This window comes from Diprion similis, chromosome 8 (genome assembly GCF_021155765.1).
Source record: "Diprion similis isolate iyDipSimi1 chromosome 8, iyDipSimi1.1, whole genome shotgun sequence".
Taxonomy (NCBI): Eukaryota; Metazoa; Arthropoda; class Insecta; order Hymenoptera; family Diprionidae; genus Diprion; species Diprion similis.
This window is the reverse complement of record NC_060112.1, coordinates 18,964,826-18,987,980: the sequence shown is the minus strand read 5'-3', so window position 1 is coordinate 18,987,980 and position 23,155 is coordinate 18,964,826. Positions and strand designations below refer to the sequence as shown.

General features: G+C 45.6%; 2 protein-coding genes across 3 annotated transcripts; both read left to right on the top strand.

The window, feature by feature from the left end:
* The first annotated feature begins 296 nt into the window (after positions 1 to 296).
* On the top strand, positions 297 to 16,622 carry LOC124409414 (cuticle protein 19-like). 2 transcript variants are annotated; one of them, XM_046887010.1, is made up of 2 exons: positions 297 to 301; positions 16,117 to 16,622. In XM_046887010.1, the coding sequence occupies exon 2, from the start codon at positions 16,145 to 16,147 to the stop codon at positions 16,538 to 16,540; it is 396 nt and encodes a 131-aa protein (XP_046742966.1). In that variant the 5' UTR covers positions 297 to 301; positions 16,117 to 16,144; the 3' UTR covers positions 16,541 to 16,622. The 2 variants fall into 2 exon arrangements, with proteins under 2 accessions (XP_046742966.1, XP_046742965.1); XM_046887009.1 differs by having other exon boundaries at positions 16,113 to 16,622.
* Positions 16,623 to 19,014: 2,392 nt separating this feature from the next.
* On the top strand, positions 19,015 to 19,531 carry LOC124409415 (cuticle protein 19-like). The gene has a single exon (XM_046887011.1). The coding sequence runs from the start codon at positions 19,043 to 19,045 to the stop codon at positions 19,433 to 19,435; it is 393 nt and encodes a 130-aa protein (XP_046742967.1). The 5' UTR covers positions 19,015 to 19,042; the 3' UTR covers positions 19,436 to 19,531.
* The last annotated feature ends 3,624 nt before the right edge of the window (positions 19,532 to 23,155 follow it).

Below are 23,155 nucleotides of genomic sequence, written 5' to 3'. Positions count from 1 at the left end.
ATGAGGAATCGCTTTAAGATCGACCTGCGTTTCGTAAACAAAGATCTTCAACACCTAAAGAGGACTTTTGACGGATTTACCATCACTCACCCCTCCAATCGTAATCTCTTGGATTGAAATAACCTAACCTAATCTCTCCCCAACCAACGATTTGACCCTCGTCTGGGTTCCATTGTTCCGTATGGGATTTCGAACTACAAGGAAACTACATGTCCAACTTTCCCGGTAATAATCATCTTTGTGGTCCCCTGTACCCAGATTACTTCCTCTACAGCCTGGAGGGCTACTATCTCTTCCGATTGTATTTGCAAAATGATGATATAATAGTTGTTCCTTTACGTTGCAATTAGGTAGATTTGATCACATAACAGCGACTGTCTTGCGTGGAGCAGTGCATTTCTGTGTATGAGGTATTCCACACCAAACCAACGTAGGTATGACCCTCACCATCGGCGTTTTTTTAAGTATCGTGTCAAGTATCCAAAAAATATCTTTGACCGGGTTTCAGATTTTTTGGACAACGAGTTTGATTATTCAGAGAGAAATATGTCCCGAGAATTCCGAAAATTAAATTTACTAGCCAAATGAAAAAATTGGCCACTCATCGAAAGTCCTTTTCCAAAAAATGCTTCCGTTACGGGGGCTCTTTCTTTCCCAGTGAGCGAAACGATGGACTTCCACAGCCCGGAAATGACCACGCGACAAATTTTCACAGGACCCGACAGAATCCACGCCCTTCAAGCTATTATCTTAAGATTGGTGACAGTTCGAGAACGGACGTGAGGGTGGAGCGGATAATACAATATTATTATGCTTGTATTCCGGGACCCAAGAAGCGTCCCTGATTCCCGAGGGTGGAGGTTCACGCTATCGCAGGTCGTAGTCCCGAGGGTAGAGGACTAAGGAATGCCGGACAGTGTGCCAGTTATAATTAGGAGAGAACCCGTGTCGAATGGCCAAAGATTCTCCGTTGTCAGTCGGGATGTTCTAATGGTCGTGCGACATAATTGCGTTGTAATCTGTTCTCTCTTGGGCCTCTGTCCTCGCCTTTATCCCTCCCTATGTCACTTTTGCGCCCAAGTTATCCATCACGCGGACACTCAACCTTCTCGATGTCTAAGCTCACCTAGATCGTCGAGGATGTTCTTAGCCACGTCGCGATCTCGTCGCAAGGCTCTCACACCACCTGAGATGACTCTTCTACATCCCCTTTATAATCTTACATTGATGTAGGGTCAATTATTTTATAACTAAAACACGAGCCGTTCAGCCGAGCACTTTATCAACTGTTTTATAACTGTTATAGTTTATACATAAGGTAATATGCTGACATTACGACTGGTCCGGGATTGAGCGAAATAACTTTTTTTTTTAATTATGTGAAAAATCAGCCTTCTCCTGGTCACCTTGTGGTTTGCGCAACCGTAGTTTTTCCCGAATGATCCACCTCGCGATAATGCCAAAGCCAATAAAAGCGTTTCGAACTTGCCCACGTTAGGTATAATGCAAACAAGTGCTTGAGATAAGCGGATCTTGGCCGCCTCGAGTTCTCAGAAGAGGCTTGATCGTTTGCAAAAACAGTAACCGTCCATCAGGGAACAAACGAAGGTCGATTCCGTCTTTGAGACGGGAGAAGAATAGAGAAGGTGAAGGGCAAAAGGAAGGTAAAAAATTTAGACAGGCATAGGCAGTATGGGGATATGAGGAGTCAAGAACGTCGATGAGACGTTGACACCCACCCGACCAAGAAAAGGAGGCATGTCGACGCAACGGCTCTTCTGACAGCCCGTCACTTTGGTCAAGCAAGAACGGACGCTGCACAATAGGTTTCTATCAATCGTCTTTTAACGGTTATATGACTTCAAGCGGGATCTCGTCGACATAGGGCCCATTGTTTTCCAATGACTGGTCAAACACAGTGGACTCATTACGCCGCGTTTGAGCGAAGAATTATTCCTTCGGCGCGTGCGTTTTTGGATGAATCGCGCCTCAATTAAAGCTGCGCTGAATTCCTCTTGTGGCAATCGAGCCATATATTTTGGATATTATCCACGTGGATCGATACCTTGAGAAGTCCCTTAGGTTTCTTTTTCAATACCGTTCTCTCACAATTTTTCACTGCAAGCTCGTGTCTATTCGCTCGAGCCGAACTCCACGGGGAGTTTTCGATTATCGACACACGGAAGGCAAACTGAGTTGTAAGGTGCGCAGGATAAATGTGGCGAGATTGCCCCTGCGCCATGCAGGAAGGAAAGAGTGGTCCAGAGAATTCTCTCGGATGACGTGACTGGATTGCAAGTCGATTGGCTGGGATGGTCTCTTCCGATTGCATTTCCCCGCGGCTTCTTTGTCGCCTTATACCTATATAGATTCTTGGTATACGAGAGTTGCCCTGACACTTTGCACGCCGGTGCTTACCGGGTCTTCATTTTGGTACAGGAAGAGCTTGTCACTCTTTAAAGGTATTCGAACGAATCAAAAGTCAGCCGGCCAGCCAGTCTCGGCTCGCACGACGGATGACTCCTTTTGTTGCGATCGTTCCATCATCTTTTCTCTGCGGCTGAGGCGAGTGCACTGAGTAGAAGAAGAAGAAAAAAGGAGAATGAGGAGAGGAGAAAGAAAAAGGAGGAAATAAAACCACCGGCCGTATGTCACGCGTTCTTTCCAGGTATGACCTAGTTCCAATGCGATTGTGAACTCGCCCGCGGACTTGGACTTGAACGCGAGGCTGCTCGGATGACTGGCATTTTATCATCGGACCCGTGGAGCAGGGCTGTTGGTTCATCGGTGATGTTGCAACGCGACCGGACCAACGATTAATTTACCAAGATAAAACGCAATTAGTCTCGCGTGTCATTTGCCACAATTAGTCCCAGCCTTTAATTGCGGCGTTACCTTTTATTTCCGGAACTCTCTGATGCGCCCTCCGACCTCAAGTCAAGAAGATCTTTCATCACCCCAACCTTTTCTCTACTGTGGCTAACGCGTTTTAATATTATATATGTGTTAATATTAACTCTCTCTCTTTGGCAGGGGTCTTACGCTAGATACAGACGTACGGATTGCATGTAAATTTTCTACGCGTGACAAAAAACCCCGTTAATAATACCTACATACCGACGTAACAATACGCTCAACACATTTTTTACAGAACGATTAGGACCGTGCAAGTGTTGCAATTACTTCAGTTTTTACACTATACTTTTATATACTATTCGGCAAAAAATTCGCTTACAACGGACCGTTATTTGGGCACTCGCCACGGGCGGTGACCGCAAACTGCACGTAGGAGAAAGAAAAATAAATAATAAAAATAAAAACCTTTCGAAGACAAAAAGTTCAAAACATAAACCTGCAGTAAATGTGTTATAGAAGCGTCGAAATACCGGCTTTGCTCTGCAGTGCCCGCTGCTTGCGTACCCATGTATGTTAATGATTATAATTTATGACCTTTCTTGTCTTTAAAGTTGCCTACTAAACGAGACGCTCTTCATTTTCTTTGGTTTTTACTCGAAAATTATGGATGGAGCGCTTGCGGCACAGGATAACTTGTGGTCTAATCTTTCCGACTCATTGTTCAATACTCTACCATTCATAAGTTTTCATTTTTAAATTTTGTCGTTAGTCCAAAACTATTACAGCTGATTCCAAATTTAGTTTTGCAAAATGTAAGAATCAACTAGAGTCAAATTGTGCCAGCGATTTTGATATTCGTCACGACTGGACGTGTGTATTTCGGATGGAGAGAGTTTCGAATAGGTTACAAAATTTTTCAAAATAATCACTTGTTGATGTCACAAACGTGGCTGCTTTTAAAGCTGAGACTCTATTTCCGCGTCATGTTCAATCACCGAAATCGTTTTCCAAAGTCTACCTACAATATCGTCATCCTTCTGCGAAAACTATTTTAATCGATACAGCATGACGATATATTTGATAATTATCGTACGAGCCTTGAACGGCACACACGCATTTTGATGAGTTTGCAAATCAAAAGTCACTTGCACACGATCGTAATTAAATTGTAATTAAGATATTGCCGGATAATCGAACTCGCGATGCAACAATTAATCGATCGAGCGAACAACCTATTGAATCTGATCCTGGTGAGGACGGATAAAGAGCGTTTCTGCCTCCGACGAAAGACAACAAGGTGACTTTAATCAACCTGCCCTTCATTAATGATTGCATTTAAACGCAGAATGACAGACAAATTGTGCTTTATCTGTAAACCAATCGAGATTAGAGAGGTACAACAACAAAAGAACCGTATAATGGGATCTGTAATGGCGGCGGACTACACCGTTTTACAGCTCATCATCTTCGAGGCAGAGTCATTTCATGGGCCCAAGCACCCCGCGGCGTTTTTGAAACGGTTCCTGTCATGCTACGGCGGATATCACCGACTTTCGTCTTGCGACTCGCGAAGCTTTGCCTCGGCAGATGCCAAAGAAAACCATTGCAGCGCGTGGTACCCGATTATTATCCACCCAGAGTCCTTCCTATTTCTACCACAAATCGATTGTCCACGATTGAGTTTCTCTGTAATGAATTGTTCAGTCTACAGCAGATGGATCCACTTGCTAAATTTTTCATAGCATATGAAATATTTGAAGTATGAATCTTACCAGGTCTCGAAGGAAGCCCAAATAAGATTACTTTCAACATGGCCGATATAATGGATGGCTCAACGCTTTCGGTGGTGAGGATCTCGGTGCTGATATAACGGGTCTGAGAGCCGGTAAATGTCAACGAAAGACCTTTGTCACGCTTTAGTCACTCCATTTTTATCGAATCGTACGTCCCGTCGTACGGCTCGCTGTTCGATTACGTTTCGATCTTTACTGAAGGTATAAAGGCTCTCGGATCTCGACGTTGTCTACGTGATGGATTGGCAGGTGAGCAGTGGATGCTTTGAATTGCGGTGACTCCATAACGGAGATATTGAAGCGTGGTTACCGACGGCTCTTGATTATCACGAAAGTTGAAATATTATAAACTTGATACACTTTACTACCAATAAACCAGATGCACGATTTCTAGAGGTTGCGTTATTTCATGTTTATTGGCAATCATTGAAAACTACGCCGGCATCTTCGATCGAAGCATCGGTCACGTGTAAAGATAAACTGTTGACAATTGATAGAAGCGATAGAGCTTCAATTTTCTCCGTAAATATTTGCTTGTTTGTCGAGACACCGTACGCTTCTTCTCAAAGAAATTGCGCTGAGCCGAGATCGATACGAGAACGTTACAGTCGGGATTATGTTGATCCCCATCCGGCAGCCACCCTCCTATCTTAGTATATAGATAATTTCACGGGGCTGTTTGCATGTGTAAGCAGGCGTGCAGCTGTGGGCTCAACAACAGCAATACCAATTAATACGAGTCCCTAACAACAACTATCTGTGTTAATACGCTTCGGGCAACGGGTCGTCCCCGGGCGAATAGGAAACTGGAGGCCAAATATTACGCGCCAAAATGCGAACTTAAATTCTAGCCGTTCAACCCTCTTCCATCAATTTTCGCATCCTGCGCGTAACTGTAAATACCACTAAATCACCGAATCGTCAAAACTCTAGTACACCTTTTGCAACGAAGATAAGAAAAACGATTGAACAGTTCAATACCCGTAAAAATTAATTTTCACTTGCCGTGTCCAGAATGCATCCCTGTGCAGGTTCGAATCAAACGACCGTGTGGCAACGTTTTTGGGTATCGTACGTTCATTACAATCGAACTCGATGTTTGTTTGTCGAATTTTGTATGCGTTAAATTCACCAGATGTTAGAGAGCGAAAGAAATGAGCGATAAAGTCAACGACATATGATTTCTGTCGTAACAGAAAGCGGGAACTCTAAGCGTACGTCGCCAAAAGGACAAATGAACAGTTCTTCTTGGTCATTGAACAGTCGTGCACAGGTTCATTAGACGGAAGCAATAGGAATTCTTCAGTTGCCCGAAGCGTTCAGCCTCGAACCAAGAGTCTCGATGGAATCCAAGCCCTCGTCAGATGACCAATGAAGCGTGCACAAGTGGGGCATGCTTTTGGCAGAGTAGGGTTGAACCTTGGTAAGCCCGGCTGATTCCCCGGGTTAATCACTGTTCAGTTTCGTATGGTTGGCCGCGCGTTCACCCCTTTCCCGTTCCTGATCACAATCTCGCGGGCCTCCCCGCGCCCGCTCCGTGTCTTCCGCTACGTTTACCCTTATATAGCTGTACATGGGTATGTACATGTATGTACGTCCAGTATAGGCAGGGTTCAACCGGATCACCCTCTCCTCGACGCCATTGTCGACGACGGTCTCGAGGGTTTCGGCGCCCAACCATGCTCGACAGTTAAATACCGAAGGTTACTCCGATTCGGGAAGGGAATGAATTAAAAGCAAATGATTGACGTCCTCGACTTCCGCCATGCTTTTACTAATTTCAAATTGTGCTACGATTGACGTTGTCAAGGCGATTTACACACCACAAAGTGAAACGAAGACGGTTCAACTTCGAGATAAACTGCTATTAAGCAATCGACGGTGCATCCCTGTCGGAGAATTAACGCCAATCCGGCAGAACTACAGTAAAAAGTGCGCAGCGATGTGCTTGAGTTACGAATAGGTAAACGTAGAGACGTACTGTGTGCTCTGCACCAGATTCAATAAAGATTCTAGCTTTACCGTTATAATTTCCCCACGGCAGTGTCTGCTCAATTGAATATTGCAATCTGCAGAGGTATTAAGGCTAATACGGTGGAAGCTTCGCATTGGGTACATGCGCGCGTACGTGTGTCCATAATATGCCCGCAGGTAATATACCGGAGGCAATTCGTTACGTTAAAGGGTTTACGTAGGTAAAGCAGTCGTTGTTCGCGGGCGGTGGATCGGCGCAGTGGATTTCATGCATTACACTGCACGCTCGGATTACTGAGATTCGAAATTGTAATATCAATCAACCGATATCCGCTTCTATCGTGGACATCTGAAGACTTGCGGAACGTGCCTTGGATTTGGACATCGGTTGATCACCGTCGTCGGGTTATAAGCCACCTCCTATCCTCGGCTCGGCCTTCCGAAATCTCGCTAGCAATTACCGAAAGTGGAAAGACCGCTCGATCCGCGCTGGCGAAAGTCTAAGACGGGGGGATGAAGGTGCGGTGGGGCCGTCTACCCGGTTAGGGTTAAAGTCTGATTGGTAGGGAGGTCGCAACCGAGCCCCCAGATGGGTTGGTGACGCCGTTAAATGGCCCGGGGTCTTCCGGTCCATCCTTGATAAGATGCTGATTAGATTACCGAGCCTCCATTTCAACTTAAAGTAATTATGTTACGTCCCAGTCAGCTATTCCTCGGAGGTGTATTGCCATGGGATGTTGTCGGTCGGCTGAAATGGGCACGGCTCCTAGGTATGGGATACCCGCCTTGGAATTCGATGGTCCCTCGTACTAAGAATCGAATCATATTGGCAGGCAGTTACCACCAAGTCATGCATAGCAGGATTTGCATCACACAGTAACGATTCAATAACACGGATTCTGTACTGTTTGATCAGCTTCGGAGATACTTTTATTTTCCAAACGGTTCCCAACGCCTTTCGAACGATCCGCCTTGTTCCCCGCCACGAGGTGATTCTTCTTCTTGGCATTAACTAATCGCTATTAAAATAGGTTTACTCCGAACCACGCACAGTATGTTTGCTCGAAGTTGTGTTGGAACCGAGAACAATGAACGCGCACGAAGCTCCGTGGCCTCAGCATGACAGATGTCAGGGCAAAATGCATCCAAACGGGCTCTGCAAGGAACCCCAGCCGCTGCGTTACATTTAAATGATTGATGAACAGCTCCGGAGCGAGGATCTCCAAAGCCTTGCTCAGGACGAACGGGGTGCCTTTTTGCATCTCGAGTCCGGTCGATGTGACGCCTAACGAAGCATCTGCACCTCCCGGTGATTATTTTAGTGAAGTGATTTCCAGAGCTATCGGTAATTTTCTTATCTCCAAGGGGTTTTCAATCAATGACGCCTCAGTCGCATCTTCGGCATCCATGCAATCAAGTACCACGGCTACCGTTCACTTGATTGATTTGCGCCAAAGCAAACATTGCTTACTTACTTAGTTGTGGAGTGAAATGACGAATGTACGGGTATTAATAATGGTTGTAAAGGGACGCGAAGCGACCAACTGAGACCCACGGGTGGCTACGTCGCTCACGAGAACCAGGCGTCCCTCATTTGTCTTTGAGGTTGGATTCACAATTCAAACACAGACAACGCGTCCAATCAATCTCCTATGAATACGTCATGTCCTGCAGTGGTGGCAGTGGCTCAACGACTCTGACTGTATTCTCCTACGATACCATTATGTACCAAAGTGACTCGCGCGTTCTATGTGCCTACGTACTGCACATGTCATACATGAGTAATACGTTCAAATATCTGAGGCAACTTTCTCTAGTCTTCGTACAAGTCGTACCTCCACACATACCGATGCGAGTGTCAGTGTGAATGTGGATTCGAGATGCTGTGATCATCGGAAGCGCAAGTCTCTGCACGGACCATGATAAATAGGGGAAAGAACTTCTCCACAAACATCGAGGACCAGTTTAACTTTTTAAAGAATTCCTCGTAGACGACGTCATATATTATATACTTGTATACCGGGCTCAAAGTGTATTGCCAAGTCAGTGCCTGCTAACGTGCTTCGATAAACAAATCTTCTCTCAACCAGTGATATTATGTCTTGATCGAGCAGATACAAAAACGACGTCATTTCCGTCCCACCTATCACGTATTGAAAATGATGTTCGAGTATTATTTGCAGGGTTACAATCAGACCAGATCGGGCAACCACAGGCAGCTGAATTTCATTCATATATAATAATTTGCATTCTGGTCAGCGGTACAAGAACCCACATTATTAGTGGGCAGAAGGCCAGGACGGGTCCAGTTTGGTGAACCGACGAGAGAGAGAGAGAAAGAGAGAGAGAAAGAAAGAGAGAAAGAGAGAACGTTGTATAGGGTGCAGAGGATCGGCTAGAGATACAGGAATCCTACGGGATACGAGAGGGCTTAACGTACTGCGGTTTCTTTGGCACGAATCATTTTGTAATTAACTTTTTGCATTGCCCTTTGTATCCTCGAGAGACATGCGTAGCCATGGTAAGCCGATAGAGCCGAGGTAAACCGATGGTGCGGCTTGGCTGCAGTACAGGGTTCGGGAAATTCAGAAATTGAGCAACAACAATAATAATAGGCGGTCCTCCTCATGTTAGTTGTGCACGTGCATGTGCGTATGTCCAAACATCCGTTTCACATTCCCTGCAGAAATGCTCGGCCTCGTTATACATCACGATATCTATCCTCGAGTTTCCGGTAACAGCGCAGGGCCAGCGGACACTCTGGCATGTGCTATCCGAAATACAGGAGGTATCGTTTGATTAATTCATCAAAATCCATGTAGACCCGCGTGCACGCATATCCTTGTTTGTCTATGTCCTGCACCTGCATATTTATCGGTATCCGTTTCAAGGTATTCCGCACTCAACGGACAGAGAAGATTGGCTCGTGATCGACGATCGTTAACCATGCAGGCATAGGCAGGCAGGTAGGTATACATTTGGATAATTGAAACCGTTTCATTCACATTTCACGCATCATTGGACGTCGTTCCGCTCTGTCCATACGGAACAATCAATATTGAGCCATGGTTGAATCGGACGAAGTTTGCGCAATCTCGGTTCAGAAACAATGCGTCCCTCACTCGGAACATTTGTCATAATTATATTTATCGTCGGCAATCAGAGTTTGGAATCTATATAAAAACTCTCTCTCTCTCTCTCTCTTTTTCTCTCCTTTCATATTTCCTCTTTCACTATCAAGTGTTACGAAACGACTGTGCTTCATCTTCAAATACCCAGCTCGCGCACACCACTGTACTCGGTAAGAAATCAAAGCTCGTTTTCATCGTCACTCTGGGGTTAGACGTTGTGTCAAGTGTTGCTCTATCAAAGGCCCCTCCAGGAAAAACAACTGGCAAAGGCGACAACGTCTCGAAACAACGGGACAACCAATTAGGACCATTTATTTCAATAATGATCTCCTCCAAACCTCGCTCGGTTTTCTTTCATAGTTAAACAAGTTCACGCCCCGCATCAACGGATTTAATTTTCGGAATCAATTATTTATTTATACGGGCACCATTGTTGTTCTTGCGTAATTACCTGATCAAATACTTGCGGTGTAGAAAAGTTTGGCTGCAGTAAATTAGCAGCTCTACGGTATCGCACGTGTTTATTGGGGAAGGGATTTAAGGCTCACAGCACCATTGCATTTATCGTCATATCCAATTTACGGATGACCATTGCGGACGGTTTCTAATTACTCGCATCGGATCCGCTGCTGCATCGACCTAACGTCTTGGATAAGCCGCATGGCGAAGCAACGGCTGAAATGTAATGCTCATAAAATAACCCGGCATTTATTTCAATTAATAAAGCTCAATTTATTTGTATCGCCTAGACCCGTTCAAATCGACGGACCCCGCAGTTTCGAAAGTACGTATCGTTTTCCCGCGGGGCAGTTAACGAGGCTAATTTATCTTACAAACTAGTTTTATAGTTTGACGCAATCGTTGCAAGGAGCAAGGATCTTTGGTACAGAGTTTCAAGCGATTCCGTCGGGAGCGTATAAGGCGTCGTTAAATTTCATTTGTTTCTAAATCGCCGGACTCTATAACGTACTTACTAAATTTCGGATCCATGAGAATTATTTGTTTTGCTCCTCTTTCAGGTATATAGATTGACGCTCGTAGTTCGTAATAAACCCTTACCCCACGTCCACCTCGTTTATAAAGGAAAGTTCGAAATCGCGACTAGCGTTCTAAAATGAATTGAGAAAGTTTCGAACAGCTCGCCAGTCGACGAGTGATATTTAAAAATTTTTAATTCTGTTTTCGTAGCCCCCCTTCGTAGTCCGGCACTTGTTTTGTTTCTCCGTTTTTTTTTGTTTTTTTTTTTGCTGAAAAATCTCTCAATCCCGTGGGAGAAAACTCGTGCTTCACGCTCGACTTTGCATCAATTCATTCAAAGCTCCGTGCTTCGTACCTACGTAAGCGTACCCCTTCGTGTTGGTTCTACACGTCACGTGTATGTGGGGGAAGCGTCGTAAGCACCATCGAAAATTCATCCTTTTTGTCTGGTGTAAATCTCTGAGGTGAAAGTGCGCCTAGAATTGTTCGAACCCTCCGGTGTTTTGGATCGCTTTTCAGTAACGGGTGACGCAGGCAATACGCGATCACATTATCACCCGTCACGCTTTCTGCCCTCGGTTATTAAAAAATCTGTCCTATGGGCTCGTGTTTCGCCGCATATCTCTCACAACGGAACGAGGAAAGTGCACCGTTCGGGTTTCTCAAATCTTTTCTTTGTAACACCTTTGAAAGCAATTACATTATCTTACCGTATTACGCAAATGTTTGTAGGTGCTCGTGTCGTCACGATGTGAAACTTGGCAACAACCTAAGGTCGTTGATGCCAATAGTTCTGAAATATCGAATTCGAAACTTGCATCGTTTGAGTAGTTAGGCCCAATTTATGAAAGTATGAACGTAGTACGACTGAGTTTCACGCAATTTAGCAATCTGATGAAAATATCGAGACGTACGCAGAGGATATGATAGGATACGTTAAGTTAACTTTCTACGAATCGGTAATGAAGTGACTGTAAAAATATTTTGCAGCTAATAAAATTCCTTTTCTCTTCTTCGAAATTTCATCCAGGAGGTTGTACTGGATTGGTGGTTTCTTCGATTACTGTCTAGTTACAGTTTATCCACACAATCCCGCAGTGTTCCAGTTAACCGAACTCCCGCGTAATTCGGGATGCTGTAGTTGAGGTGAATATTGGCAAACTCCGCGTAACATTAATGGCATCGTCACTGTAATAGAGATCTCTCTCGTCAAATCACCGCGAGTATATTCTCGCTGTACGGACACCCAGTAGATGAGCAAATTCTGTATTATACATACCCAAACGAGCACGCACGTATTATTATACCGGAGCGCGAACCAACACGCAAAGTATATTAATAACGAGAGTGACGGACGGGTTTCGCCACGGTTCGCCGAAAGGACTCGCTTCACAAGGCTTGGGGTCCGCAGCCCTTGCGGTTGTATTCTTTCGGTCAACCCTTCTGGTCGCGCAACGCGGAGCTGCGGCAGGGTTGCGTAAACGTAAACGCAACTCAACGTTCTGTTCTCCGCGTTCAACGAGCTGGAAGATCCATATCTCACTTGAGGGGTAACGTTTACTTATACCTGCGTAGGTACTCACGTCCCCCTCGGCTTCTGCCCACCACATTCACGTCAGGGTGCACGGATGTACCCTGCGGGTGGGTCCGACGCGTTTGAATTCATAATACGCGGTCGTTCAGCGTAAAGCTTCAGTCTCCTCCTCTTTGTAATATCACCACCGCAAAAAATGGAACTATTTTTTCTCATCACGTAACGTACGTCACGCAATTTCAGCCACTGCGGGAAGTTCTCGTTTCCTCCTCCTCCTCCTCCTCCGCGCGTTTGCATGGCGTCACGTAAATTTTCACCCCGTTCTGATACGCCCTCGCATAATCATCCCCCTCCTTTATCGCTGCTTTAATTTTTGCATTATTAAAATTCCTCAGTTGACGTAAATTCAACGGAAAACAGCGAGGGCTTCATGAATTAATATTGCGAGCGGAAATTGACCTCGAAATTTAATGCTTGCACTTGAAATACCGCGGAGCTGTTTTTAGCAGTTAACATGATTTTTCGTTGGATGTTTTTTTCTTCGTTCAATAGTCTTTGGCAGAATTGCAACGATTTATGATGACGAATCAGCCCGCATATACATATAACGAAAATAGATGTACGATTCGGTATCGAAATCGAAGAATTAATTCAAAAGTGCGGATCAATTATTATGTTTGATTGATTAGGTCATGTGAGCTGAGAGATAAAAAAGTCATCGTCCAGTCGAGTTCGGTACCTCTGATGGTTAAAAGAATGAGGGTAACATTTTAATTGAACGTAATCCTTGTCAATATTTAAATGCAGAGTTTGCATCTATAAAAAAAGCCAGAGTTGCACTCCGGGTAAAAATTACGTTTCCAGCAGCAGGTTACTATTTCTGGAATAGTGAGTACCTACCTACTGCACCTGTATAGCATCTGGTCCGTGTGCAGGCTTTGAGTTCGAACGATGAGATATAATTCCGGATTCGTGTGTATGGAGTGGAATCGTACGCCGACTCTCACGATTCGAGTGACCAGTTCCGTCTGTAATTCTCTGCGTGAAGTAGCACAAAGCGTTCTACTCTGCCCTCGAATCGAATTAAAACTCATAATGGCAACGGAATGACTGCAGCGGTTTCCGTGTGGCTGATTACCCTACTCCGCCTCGGGACAACCGGGAACAGCCGCCGCTCCAGGATCGAGACGCGGCCCTGCCGGATGACAAAGTATTTACATTGTTACATTGAACTGGCTCACATTGCATGAAATGCTCATCGGGCCCCGCTGGGCGAAGATATCTTTCCGAAGGACGGACGGACTGGCGGCTTCCTCGAGCATTGCAGGAACCGCGGATCAGGCCCGCCGCCTTTGACAAGGCGGCCTCTTTATTTCCACTGGAGATTAAAACGGTCCAAGTTCCATCACTTTACGCGCTTTGCCTCCCAAGTTCTAGAGCATCAGAGTTCACGTATCCTAAATTCTGCTTAAGCCTGGAAAGTACTTTTAGTTGGGAAGCACGCGGAAACATCTTGGGGACACGTGGTTCTTGGGAGTTAACGACGTGGCTCGAAAACCACTTACAGGGTTGGGGTCTCCGTCGACGCCATTTGCCACATGTCCAACTTCGAGATAAAGAGAACGACGGGCGAGAGAAAAGGGGACGCGGGACGGGCGCGCGACGCTTCTCTCAGCAAAAATTTTAAAAGTGATCGAAAGCGTTGCCCACTGCTGCAGGGTTAATTGATGCGCTTCATTTTTCGGGCTTTTGTCTACACCAGTCAAGATTTATGGACGTTGGCGAACCCGCGGAGCACCGACGACGAGGTCGGCAGCTTTGAACACTTACCGCGGCGGGCTCGCCTCCTCGGCCTTCTCTTTCTTTCCAATCCTCTCTTCGTCTGCTTCCCGATCCTCCGGTTCTCTCAGTCTCTATATCATAATCTGCCGTATCAGCGTCGCCTTCGGCTATCGTTACTGCAATGGAGATGACCCGCAATATCATGCCAATTGGCACAGTTGTAGGGTGAAGAGTGTTCGACGGTCGGTGGGGTCGCTTGGGAAAAGATTTTATCCCATAAATGTGAAATATTTATCAGCAGGAGAGTAATTCTCGTCCAATTGCTGAATACTTATGTGGCAAGCACTCGAACGAGCAGGTGAACGTTTAAAAGGTAAAGTATTGAATTTTTCAAGAGAATCAGGTTCATTTTTAGATCCGTCCCAACAGTGACAGATTTATCTGAATCGAGTTCAGTCAGAAATAAAACTGGACGATCAACAATCCGGAACCTTTCATCAACTAATGCTTAACAAGTCATTCTTTTTTCAAAATACTCTTTCACTGCACTGTATTACAGTCGTCACGCTTGTAGTCGTTTATACTTACTGGTATGTGTGTAGAGTGTCTATCTTCTAGTTAAAAAACATTTGGTTCCGCCAGTTTAATGAAAACAAAGATACACCGGTTTAATGCTCGCTGTCCGGTACCGCGTGAATAAAAAATAAAATTTGACGAGACGAGGCACATAAAACATTCCACTTGAAAAATATGGAATTCTAAAACAGGGATAGTTTTACGGTATACATAAATTTATGTATACATTCCTTGGAGGAACAGCTGGCTTTGTCTACGTCTGACTTGGACAGCAGCCGACGCGAGCTGGCCGAACGAGAAAAGTCCACCCAGCAATCGGTCGAGTCAGCGGTACAGCGATTTTGAATGAAAGAATTTGATGTGTCCTTAAATTCTCCTGACATGAAGGGCCTTCAAGCCAAAGCCAGCCTGAATGCAATTGGTCAGCTGATGCTGGAAGACGGAATTGAAAGAAAAATATCAAAGATAAGTAAAAGTCACGTACAATTATTGAGTGCAGTGGAGTGCAGAGACTTTGAAACCCCGTGAAACGACATGTCCAGTTCTCTGAACTTCGACAGCATCCGGTGTCATTATTTAGAAAAGTTTTAACGACCGTGGTTGAACAGAGGAGAAAATTGGGCGATGTTAACGTGTGACCGAATGCATTGTTGAAAAGATCGGCTCGATTAGCGGCTGCCTAGAACGTTTTCCGGACTTTTTACCTATCTAAAGAATCAGACGTCTAGTTTTCGGGCAATTAAGCAGCGGGCGCGCGTCGAAACGTATCGAAATATGTAACAAAACACGTGTTTGGGATAATTTGGGAATGCCCTGAAGAGCCCTGGCTCTGAGCTGAACTTTGGGGAATGCAATGGGATCGAATTTATGTCAGTCGCTTAACTGGCGAGACCGGCTCTCCTCGCTCGCTGTGAGATAAAACGCATTAGCGTCCGTTTATTTATAGGCTCGGCCACTAATTTCAGCGTCCAACAATTTTTCAATCCACTCCCAAGGGATGGGAAGGGCCTCCAAACCCAATGGTAATTTATTTGAGACTTCTTCCTTGCTCGACAAATCATTCGATCCGTCAGCAGGTAAAACGTTTTCCTGTTTGTCTCCAAAACTATCAACTGACTTGACACTGAAGAAAAAGAATGTGAAGTTTTTTAATTGAAACGGTTTTATACGGAAAAATAATTCCAGTTCAAACGGTGAATACAAATAATTACAACGACCGTCTAGTGGCAGCAAACTATTATATAAGACTGAGGTAATTTACATTCACCTGCAATCCACCCACTCTCATCGCATGCATGTATACAGCTTTCGTTAGCCAAAGTTTAAACACTTGACATTGTCACGCTTCACTGGAACCGAATCTGAATTCTATTTCACGCGTTACCTACATATTGTCGCGACTGGTGTTATGTCAACGATACCTGTTGCCCAAGGTGTAAGTATATAAGCGGTACTAATCATTTCTAAAATCAGAACCCACTTCGGCAGTCAGTCACTCCGGTAAGCAACCTCGAGCCGCAATGTCCCTCAAGCTGATCTTCTCCGTCGCTTTGCTGGCCGTCCTGGCCCAAGCTACCTTAGGCCACAAGGCCTACTCCTTCCAGCATCACCATGGACCCGTTGTGGGACACCATCAGCCTGTTCAGTGGGTGGACAAGCACGGCCATCACCACCAGGACTACGTCGCTCATCCTAAATACTCGTTCGCGTACGGAGTCCAGGACCATCACACGGGCGATTTTCACGGACAAAAGGAACACCGCGACGGAAAGAATGTCGCCGGTGAATATTCGCTCAAGGAGCCGGGTGGCAATGTACGCACGGTGAAGTACCACGCCGATAAGGATGGCTTCCACGCCGTGGTCCACAACAGCGGAGGAAATGACCATTCTGGCGCCTACGCTCACGGTCATTAGAGTCCGGCGATGTCGTTAGCCGTTTACGAAGTTGTTCACTATTGCTGTAATACACGATGTTAATTAATAAACTAAATGTTTCGTAAATTTCTTCATCTTTTACCGATCTCAACTCCCACTTTCTCCCAGGTAATAATTCCTCAGAACCAGTCTGGGCATCATCTATATCTGTAATTATCTGATGGTTAGAACTGTCGGTATTTATATCCTGTATAAATACAATATTTTGTCTCTCAGATGTGGAGTTTTCTCTTGAACTCTAAGGTAATCCAGACTTGGGTTCACAGCAATTAGGTAATTGAACTTTGCGCTTCGACCACCTTAATGGTCATCAGTGGAAAATGATTTATTGATTCACTGTAAGAATACATAAATCAATCTTCACATGTCAAGAACATCCTGGAAAACATTATTCGATCTACGTTACTTTTAATCGTCTCTATAACTGCTGCACATTCTGCTATTCATACTATTCCTCTACTTTGTCTTGCGGTTTCAATTTCAAAGCATCAATTTCATGATCATTTCGAAGCACGGAAAAAATGATGCTGTTTATTTCTAATGTTTTTACAGATATGCAAGCACCTCGCAGTATTTTTTCACATGTATAATATTATAATATGATTCGAGAGGTCATCCAAGGATTTCATCACGTCTAAACGGGTCGCGACTGAACATGAATTTTGTCGCCTCCCTTTGGAACACGGAAAAAGCCTGAATTATCTGTGAGGAAACTCAGTCTCTACAACTCGTCTATTTACTCGTACTCGGGAGTTGACCGTCTCTTCCGACCCTGCAGAAAAACCTGGCCGTCCATTTCAGATTTGTCGAATTGAATTCGGTTCCGCAACGAGGTTCGCCAGCTCCCTTCTCAGTGTTTCTTCCGTTTCTCCCCTAGAGAAGGGTCCGCTTTTTATTTCACGTTGTATTTTATTTTCCCCGTCTATACCCTTTTTTCGCTTTTGTCTCCGACGTTGGTTGTTTTTCTGTCTTGTATCTAAGTCAGCGTTGTGTCGGGTTTCTCGTTTCTGGGATCAACTGCATCACCGGCTTCTTCCTAAACTTTTTACCATCGCCAACCAATTCCGGAGTCGTACTGCGATGATCGTAGACATTCGATTAGAGGAGTATTTTGATTCAGAAAAAAACTGGGTGTAATAGCGTTTTTTTCTTAATGGGTAAAAGCGATAGCCTCATATAAATCACGAAGAGGGCATAAGTACGATACTGAACCGATTTCTAGAGCTATACGTGCCAAGTATTTTGCCTTTTATTGTCCATACCGTACCATGCAAAGAAAGATGTCGGACGCTTTACACTTACATTATATTCCACTTTATATAATTTCGCTTCCCAGAATTCAAATCCGTATTCAGGTAAACATTTCACCTCTCGGATATCCTCGGTTTTAGCCTGTCCTCAGCAGCTTTGCGCGACTCATTCGCAATTTGTAGTTATATGCTAATGTAGAAGCAATCCAAACACCCACTACCATAAGCGGATCAACGGAATGTTTTCGGTACCTTTCAGTCATACGTGGAGCTTTCCACTTCACTTTCGTAGCTACTCGACTCTTCGGTTCCCGTTGATTTTCGTAATACCAAAGTATCTTGCAGATCTTGTTGATGAAACCTGCCTGGTACTTGTGATCTGTGAAATATTTTTATTAACTCACGATTAGCATGTACGAGTAGTACAAAATCGACAGATTTGTTTCGCAAGAACTTGTTTTAGAGACGGTTAATTGTTCAAAATGGATGTATTGGGATCCGACTACCGTCGTTGCTGGTTCTTGAGTGCAATTGGTGCGTTTCGGGCAAGTTGGAAACTGGAAATTGGGCGAATGTGGCCATTCGATTTCGACTCGTACCAAGGTCCTCCGCAGAGGTCAGTGATGGTACACGTATAGTCTCGAATAAGAGGTCCAACAACCCGTCGCGCCGTAATACATTGAATTCGATAAATCAAACTACCCTCTGGCAAAGCGTTGCGGAGCTTGCGTTACGTGACCCGCCGTCTTTATCTCGCCTTAATTGTTTCTCAGATCGGCAAACGCCCACGCTGAAGTTTTTTCAGCGAGTAAAAAGAAGCAGACACATACCTCGTACGCAACATATTTTCGTCGACCAAGTAAAGGCAAACATTGGATTCGACAGTTACACGTATTGAAAAGCGGTGCAGCTCTGTTTTACGATCAATATCACCGAGCCAAAGAAACCCGAAGTATTATAGAGCGAAAGAAAAGTGACGAATAAATACACGGGCACAACTTTTTACTCGTTTTTAAAGTCGACGAAATATGCTTATCCACATACCGTCTTACGTCAACACACGTACACACGTTGTATTTAGATCTATTCCCGCTCATAGAAGCGTGACAATTGTCTATATTACCGGACCGCGTAACGAGCGTTACCTAACTTAATCCCTGGACAGTATATAAATGTTACAAATTTCCTGATCGTTAGTCACAATCGATACAACCTCCCGACTGTAATCACCATGGCTGTCAAATTAATCCTCTCCGTCGCTTTGCTGGCCGTTCTGGCCCAAGCCACGTTAGGCCACAAGGCCTACTCCTTCCAGCATCACCATGGACCCGTTGTGGGACACCATCAGCCTGTCCAGTGGGTGGACAAGCACGGCCATCACCACCAGGACTACGTCGCTCACCCCAAGTACTCCTTTTCTTACGGGGTCGAGGATCATCACACCGGCGATTTCCACGGCCAGAAGGAACACCGCGATGGAAAGAACGTCGCCGGTGAATATTCCCTCAAGGAACCAGGCGGCAATGTGCGCACTGTCAAGTACCACGCCGACAAGAACGGATTCCACGCCGTGGTCCACAACAGCGGCGGTAACGACCACTCCGGTGCCCGAGGTCATTGGTAACTTGCAGATGATCAGTGGTGCAGAGTTGTTGAATCGTTGCTTCTTGTATACCGTTAATGTTACTCAAATAAATCATTTTTACAGTTGAAACTATAATTATAAGAGTTGTTCGTTTACCACGCGAATGAATTATATGAGTGATAACGGATCGCTTCAAATTGTCGAAAACTACACCCGGTTCACGGTGCTGTAGATGACGCGTTATTTGGCAAACATGCCCGTGGTTGAGATTCTCTTCGTGATGCAATTACGTGGCCGGTTATCGTGAGTCTCGCGGAACCCGCCAGTCACTTTCCATTGTTGTTCGTTTTACCAAGAGGAATGAAGTCGTCGGTTGGAAAAGGGGAGGTGCACGTAATTTATGATAATCTGGAGCAACGTGTTTGCTCATTTGAATAATTAATGCAAAATACACCCTAAATAACCTGCAACCCGTCGTTCGACGCACCTGCGTCGTACGTGGCTGCGCCATTGCACTCCTTAAAAGCGGCCGGGTGTTGTGCAAAACGGCAGAAATTTCGCCAACTTTCTCATTTGCGAAGGACTTGCCACACGGTGCTCGGAGTTGAAGACAAAGTTACATCGGCATCTCGCACAGCGTTGCTATGATCTAGGCGTTGCACCACGTGGTGACGAACCCCTAGGCACGTCAGTGACGTTTACATCGGCGAGGAGGTAAGTTTTTAATCTCCTCGTTTCAGGCGGACGAGCCAGCGGGTGTCATCGTGAAGCCTGAGGACCCGGGGACGCCCCTTTAGTTTCCCCGTCGAAGTGACAGTGTAAAAAAAGGTAAACACGTGTTCGCCCGCGTCTAGTCCAGCCTGTGACGAGTCTGAGCGTCCCCGTCGATTATTACACCCAGGGATTTACTCGTCATGACGCGGACACATAAGCGGATCGTGGCCATAAATTTTTCCCACGTACAAAGGACAATGGAAATGGTCGATCTTCCGAATCCGCGTGTGTGTATAGCTGCCCATGCCTCGCACACTTTTCCTACGATATCGAGAAGAGCCATAGCTTTGTGCTTCTTCCCTATATCCACTGCAATCCCGTCGAGTGCCACTTCGCAACTAGCACAGGGAGTTCTCTAATACCTTATTGCAGCGTGAGAAATTAAGTCTCCACGGTTCAAAGGAAGCGAAAATATCGCTCGATGGCCCGTGAATATTTGTTTCAAATTATGTCAACTGAGGTTTTCCGCCGTCTCGCGCTTAGCTCGTTTCGAATTCCCGACATTTTTCCTTCTTCTTTCTTTCACCTTCGCCGCACCAAAGGAGATCCAGGCTCCTATGACCCGCGACTTCCCCTAATAAGCCTCGTATATTTTTCACCGATCAGCAGAGATTGCGGATCGAAACGGGTGGGAGGGTCATTGTTACAATGGAGATCGGACAAGTGGATAGCGCAGTCGAATTTGTACCGCCTAAACTGCGGATTTAGGTGGGTACAGCCGCACAAAGGCAGGCTGTGATACGGACGGAAACTTTCCACGCACGAACCGAATGATATCGAGCCATTGTATACAGAGTATAACTTTGTATTAACGCGCACCGCCGCGGTGAAAGAAGTAGGATAAAAAGAGAAAGAGGAAAAATCGAGGGCTCGCGGAGTGATCGAATGACAATAGCCGATTATTGGACCGTCGTTCGAGCTGTTCTGTCGAATGGAAAAACCGTCTCTTAGCCAATCACGCGAAAGGGTATATCGGGTATTGGGCGAGGCTATTTCCACAATTTTCGCTTCGTCGCTTCGGGGCCGATGCACATATATTAACCGCATCCCCCGTAGCAACGGGATGCGGTCGTCTTTCCTTCTGCCTTGGCTAGAATTTCCAGAGGTTCCAGGGGTGGAAAACCGCGCAGCGGCAAGGTTAAATTCGCCAACCGAGGTCGAGGAGGATATTTATTAGCCGACGTTGCTGTGGAGATTGCGGCCGCCTGAGGTAGCCATCGGCGCTTCAGTATTTAAGCTATTTATACGAGACAATAGCTCTGCCGAAGCCAACGGGTATCGCCAATAACCTGAAATATTACCTGCTAACCACCGACCTTACACTCGCATGGAATACCGGCCGCGTAGCCGGCATCGCATCACCTTACGTTCTACGCACACACTCGACGTGCCTGAACAGATACACGCTTATGGGAGGTAGACCACAATCCTGCGGCTTACGCTGATCTGGCTACCGCGTTCAATATGGCCCGAAGTTCACCCCGTTCACCCATTTCGGGGCCATCTACCTCCGACTCGAACCTATTAAGTAACGCCCTGGACCCTGCAGGTTTGCGACGATCGACTTAACGGGCCCCGGAAAGGCCCGGGGCTTCTCGCCTCTTCCAGCCTTGATATTGCTCTAATCCATTTACGTCAGTTTGCATTGCGGAAAAGTTTCATCCCTCTTTTTCAACTGCACAAGCAGCTCCTCTATCGTTCTAGGATTTTGTAGAGCCAGATGCTGCAGGGGTGGGATCAGGGAATAGTTGTCGTTACTGCAGTTGTAGTATGGAATTCTATTGTAGTTCTCCCCTTTCTTTCGGTATTCAAGAGTCGTTATAACAACCGTAATTTAATTTAAACTTCTTGGTTTATTGTCGGTCACATTATTATCCGTACTTGCCGAGAAGTAAGTATAAAGAATATACACAGGGAAATTACAGCAAGCTTTTTCTAAAACTAGCTGTCTATCTCGATGATGAACATTCGTCCGCGTGGTGAGTGTGTGAATCGGGTGTTTTTGACGGGGGCTTCAGTTCAACTTCTTGGTATTTTTGGAAACCTGAACATCGGAGTTCTCTCCTGCGGGGTTCATCTTTCACTCGCGGGCTAAGGTTCGAGAGTGCAGAAGGAAATTTAGGGGTAGATAAATAGGCATCCAGCTGAGGAACCCAAGGGACACGCGAGAGTGCGCGAAATTTTATATTTCCGTTCTCCATTTTCGTGATGATGGATTTGTGAAGGCAAGACAGATCTCAAGTCACACGTCTGTGCTCACAGTTGCTATTTAAGAAGGCTATACGGTGTCTGTTCGATATCTGCGAACCTATACCGATGTTTTTATTCGAAAAATAGAATTATTCGAATCCTCTATCACTCTGCGACGCACTAGTTTAGATTTCCTCTACAGGAAAATAAATGAAAAGAAAATCGGTAAAATTGAAAAGAAGTGAAGAAAACCAGGCGATCAATTTCAATTGCGAGAAAATCCTTTCGGATGATTGATAGTTCGCCGCGCGGGGACGTCAAGAAGCCTGCACGAAGGTTTCGGGTGCTTCTCATCGAAAGTGCGTGATTACACGGCCTGCAGAATTGGTCGAAGAGCGGGGAGTCGGAAAGTGAGAATGCGCGGGGAGAGAGAATGTGCGTGGCTAAAAGCTCGTCTAGTCGAGCCTTTCATGTATAATGTATGACACGGCCTTTAGCCGTCAAATTAAGTCTGGGTTACGTTCGTCGCGCGTGAATAGAGCGCAGCCCGTGAAAGGACAATTGAAATTACGTAACTTCTAACTCAAACAAACGGCGTCGTAACAAGTTACAGCAGTTAGTCGAGAATACGCTGGCGCGCACGACCGGCGTACGGCTTAAGGTGGTGTAAACTCGCGGTTGCATTCATCTCCATAGAAGACATGCTCGGGGTCTGAGTAAACGACCGGGTTTCTCCGTGACCCGGTTCCGCTCGAGGTTGAACAGGTCTAGGCCGGGTATTCCGAGGGATCCCCC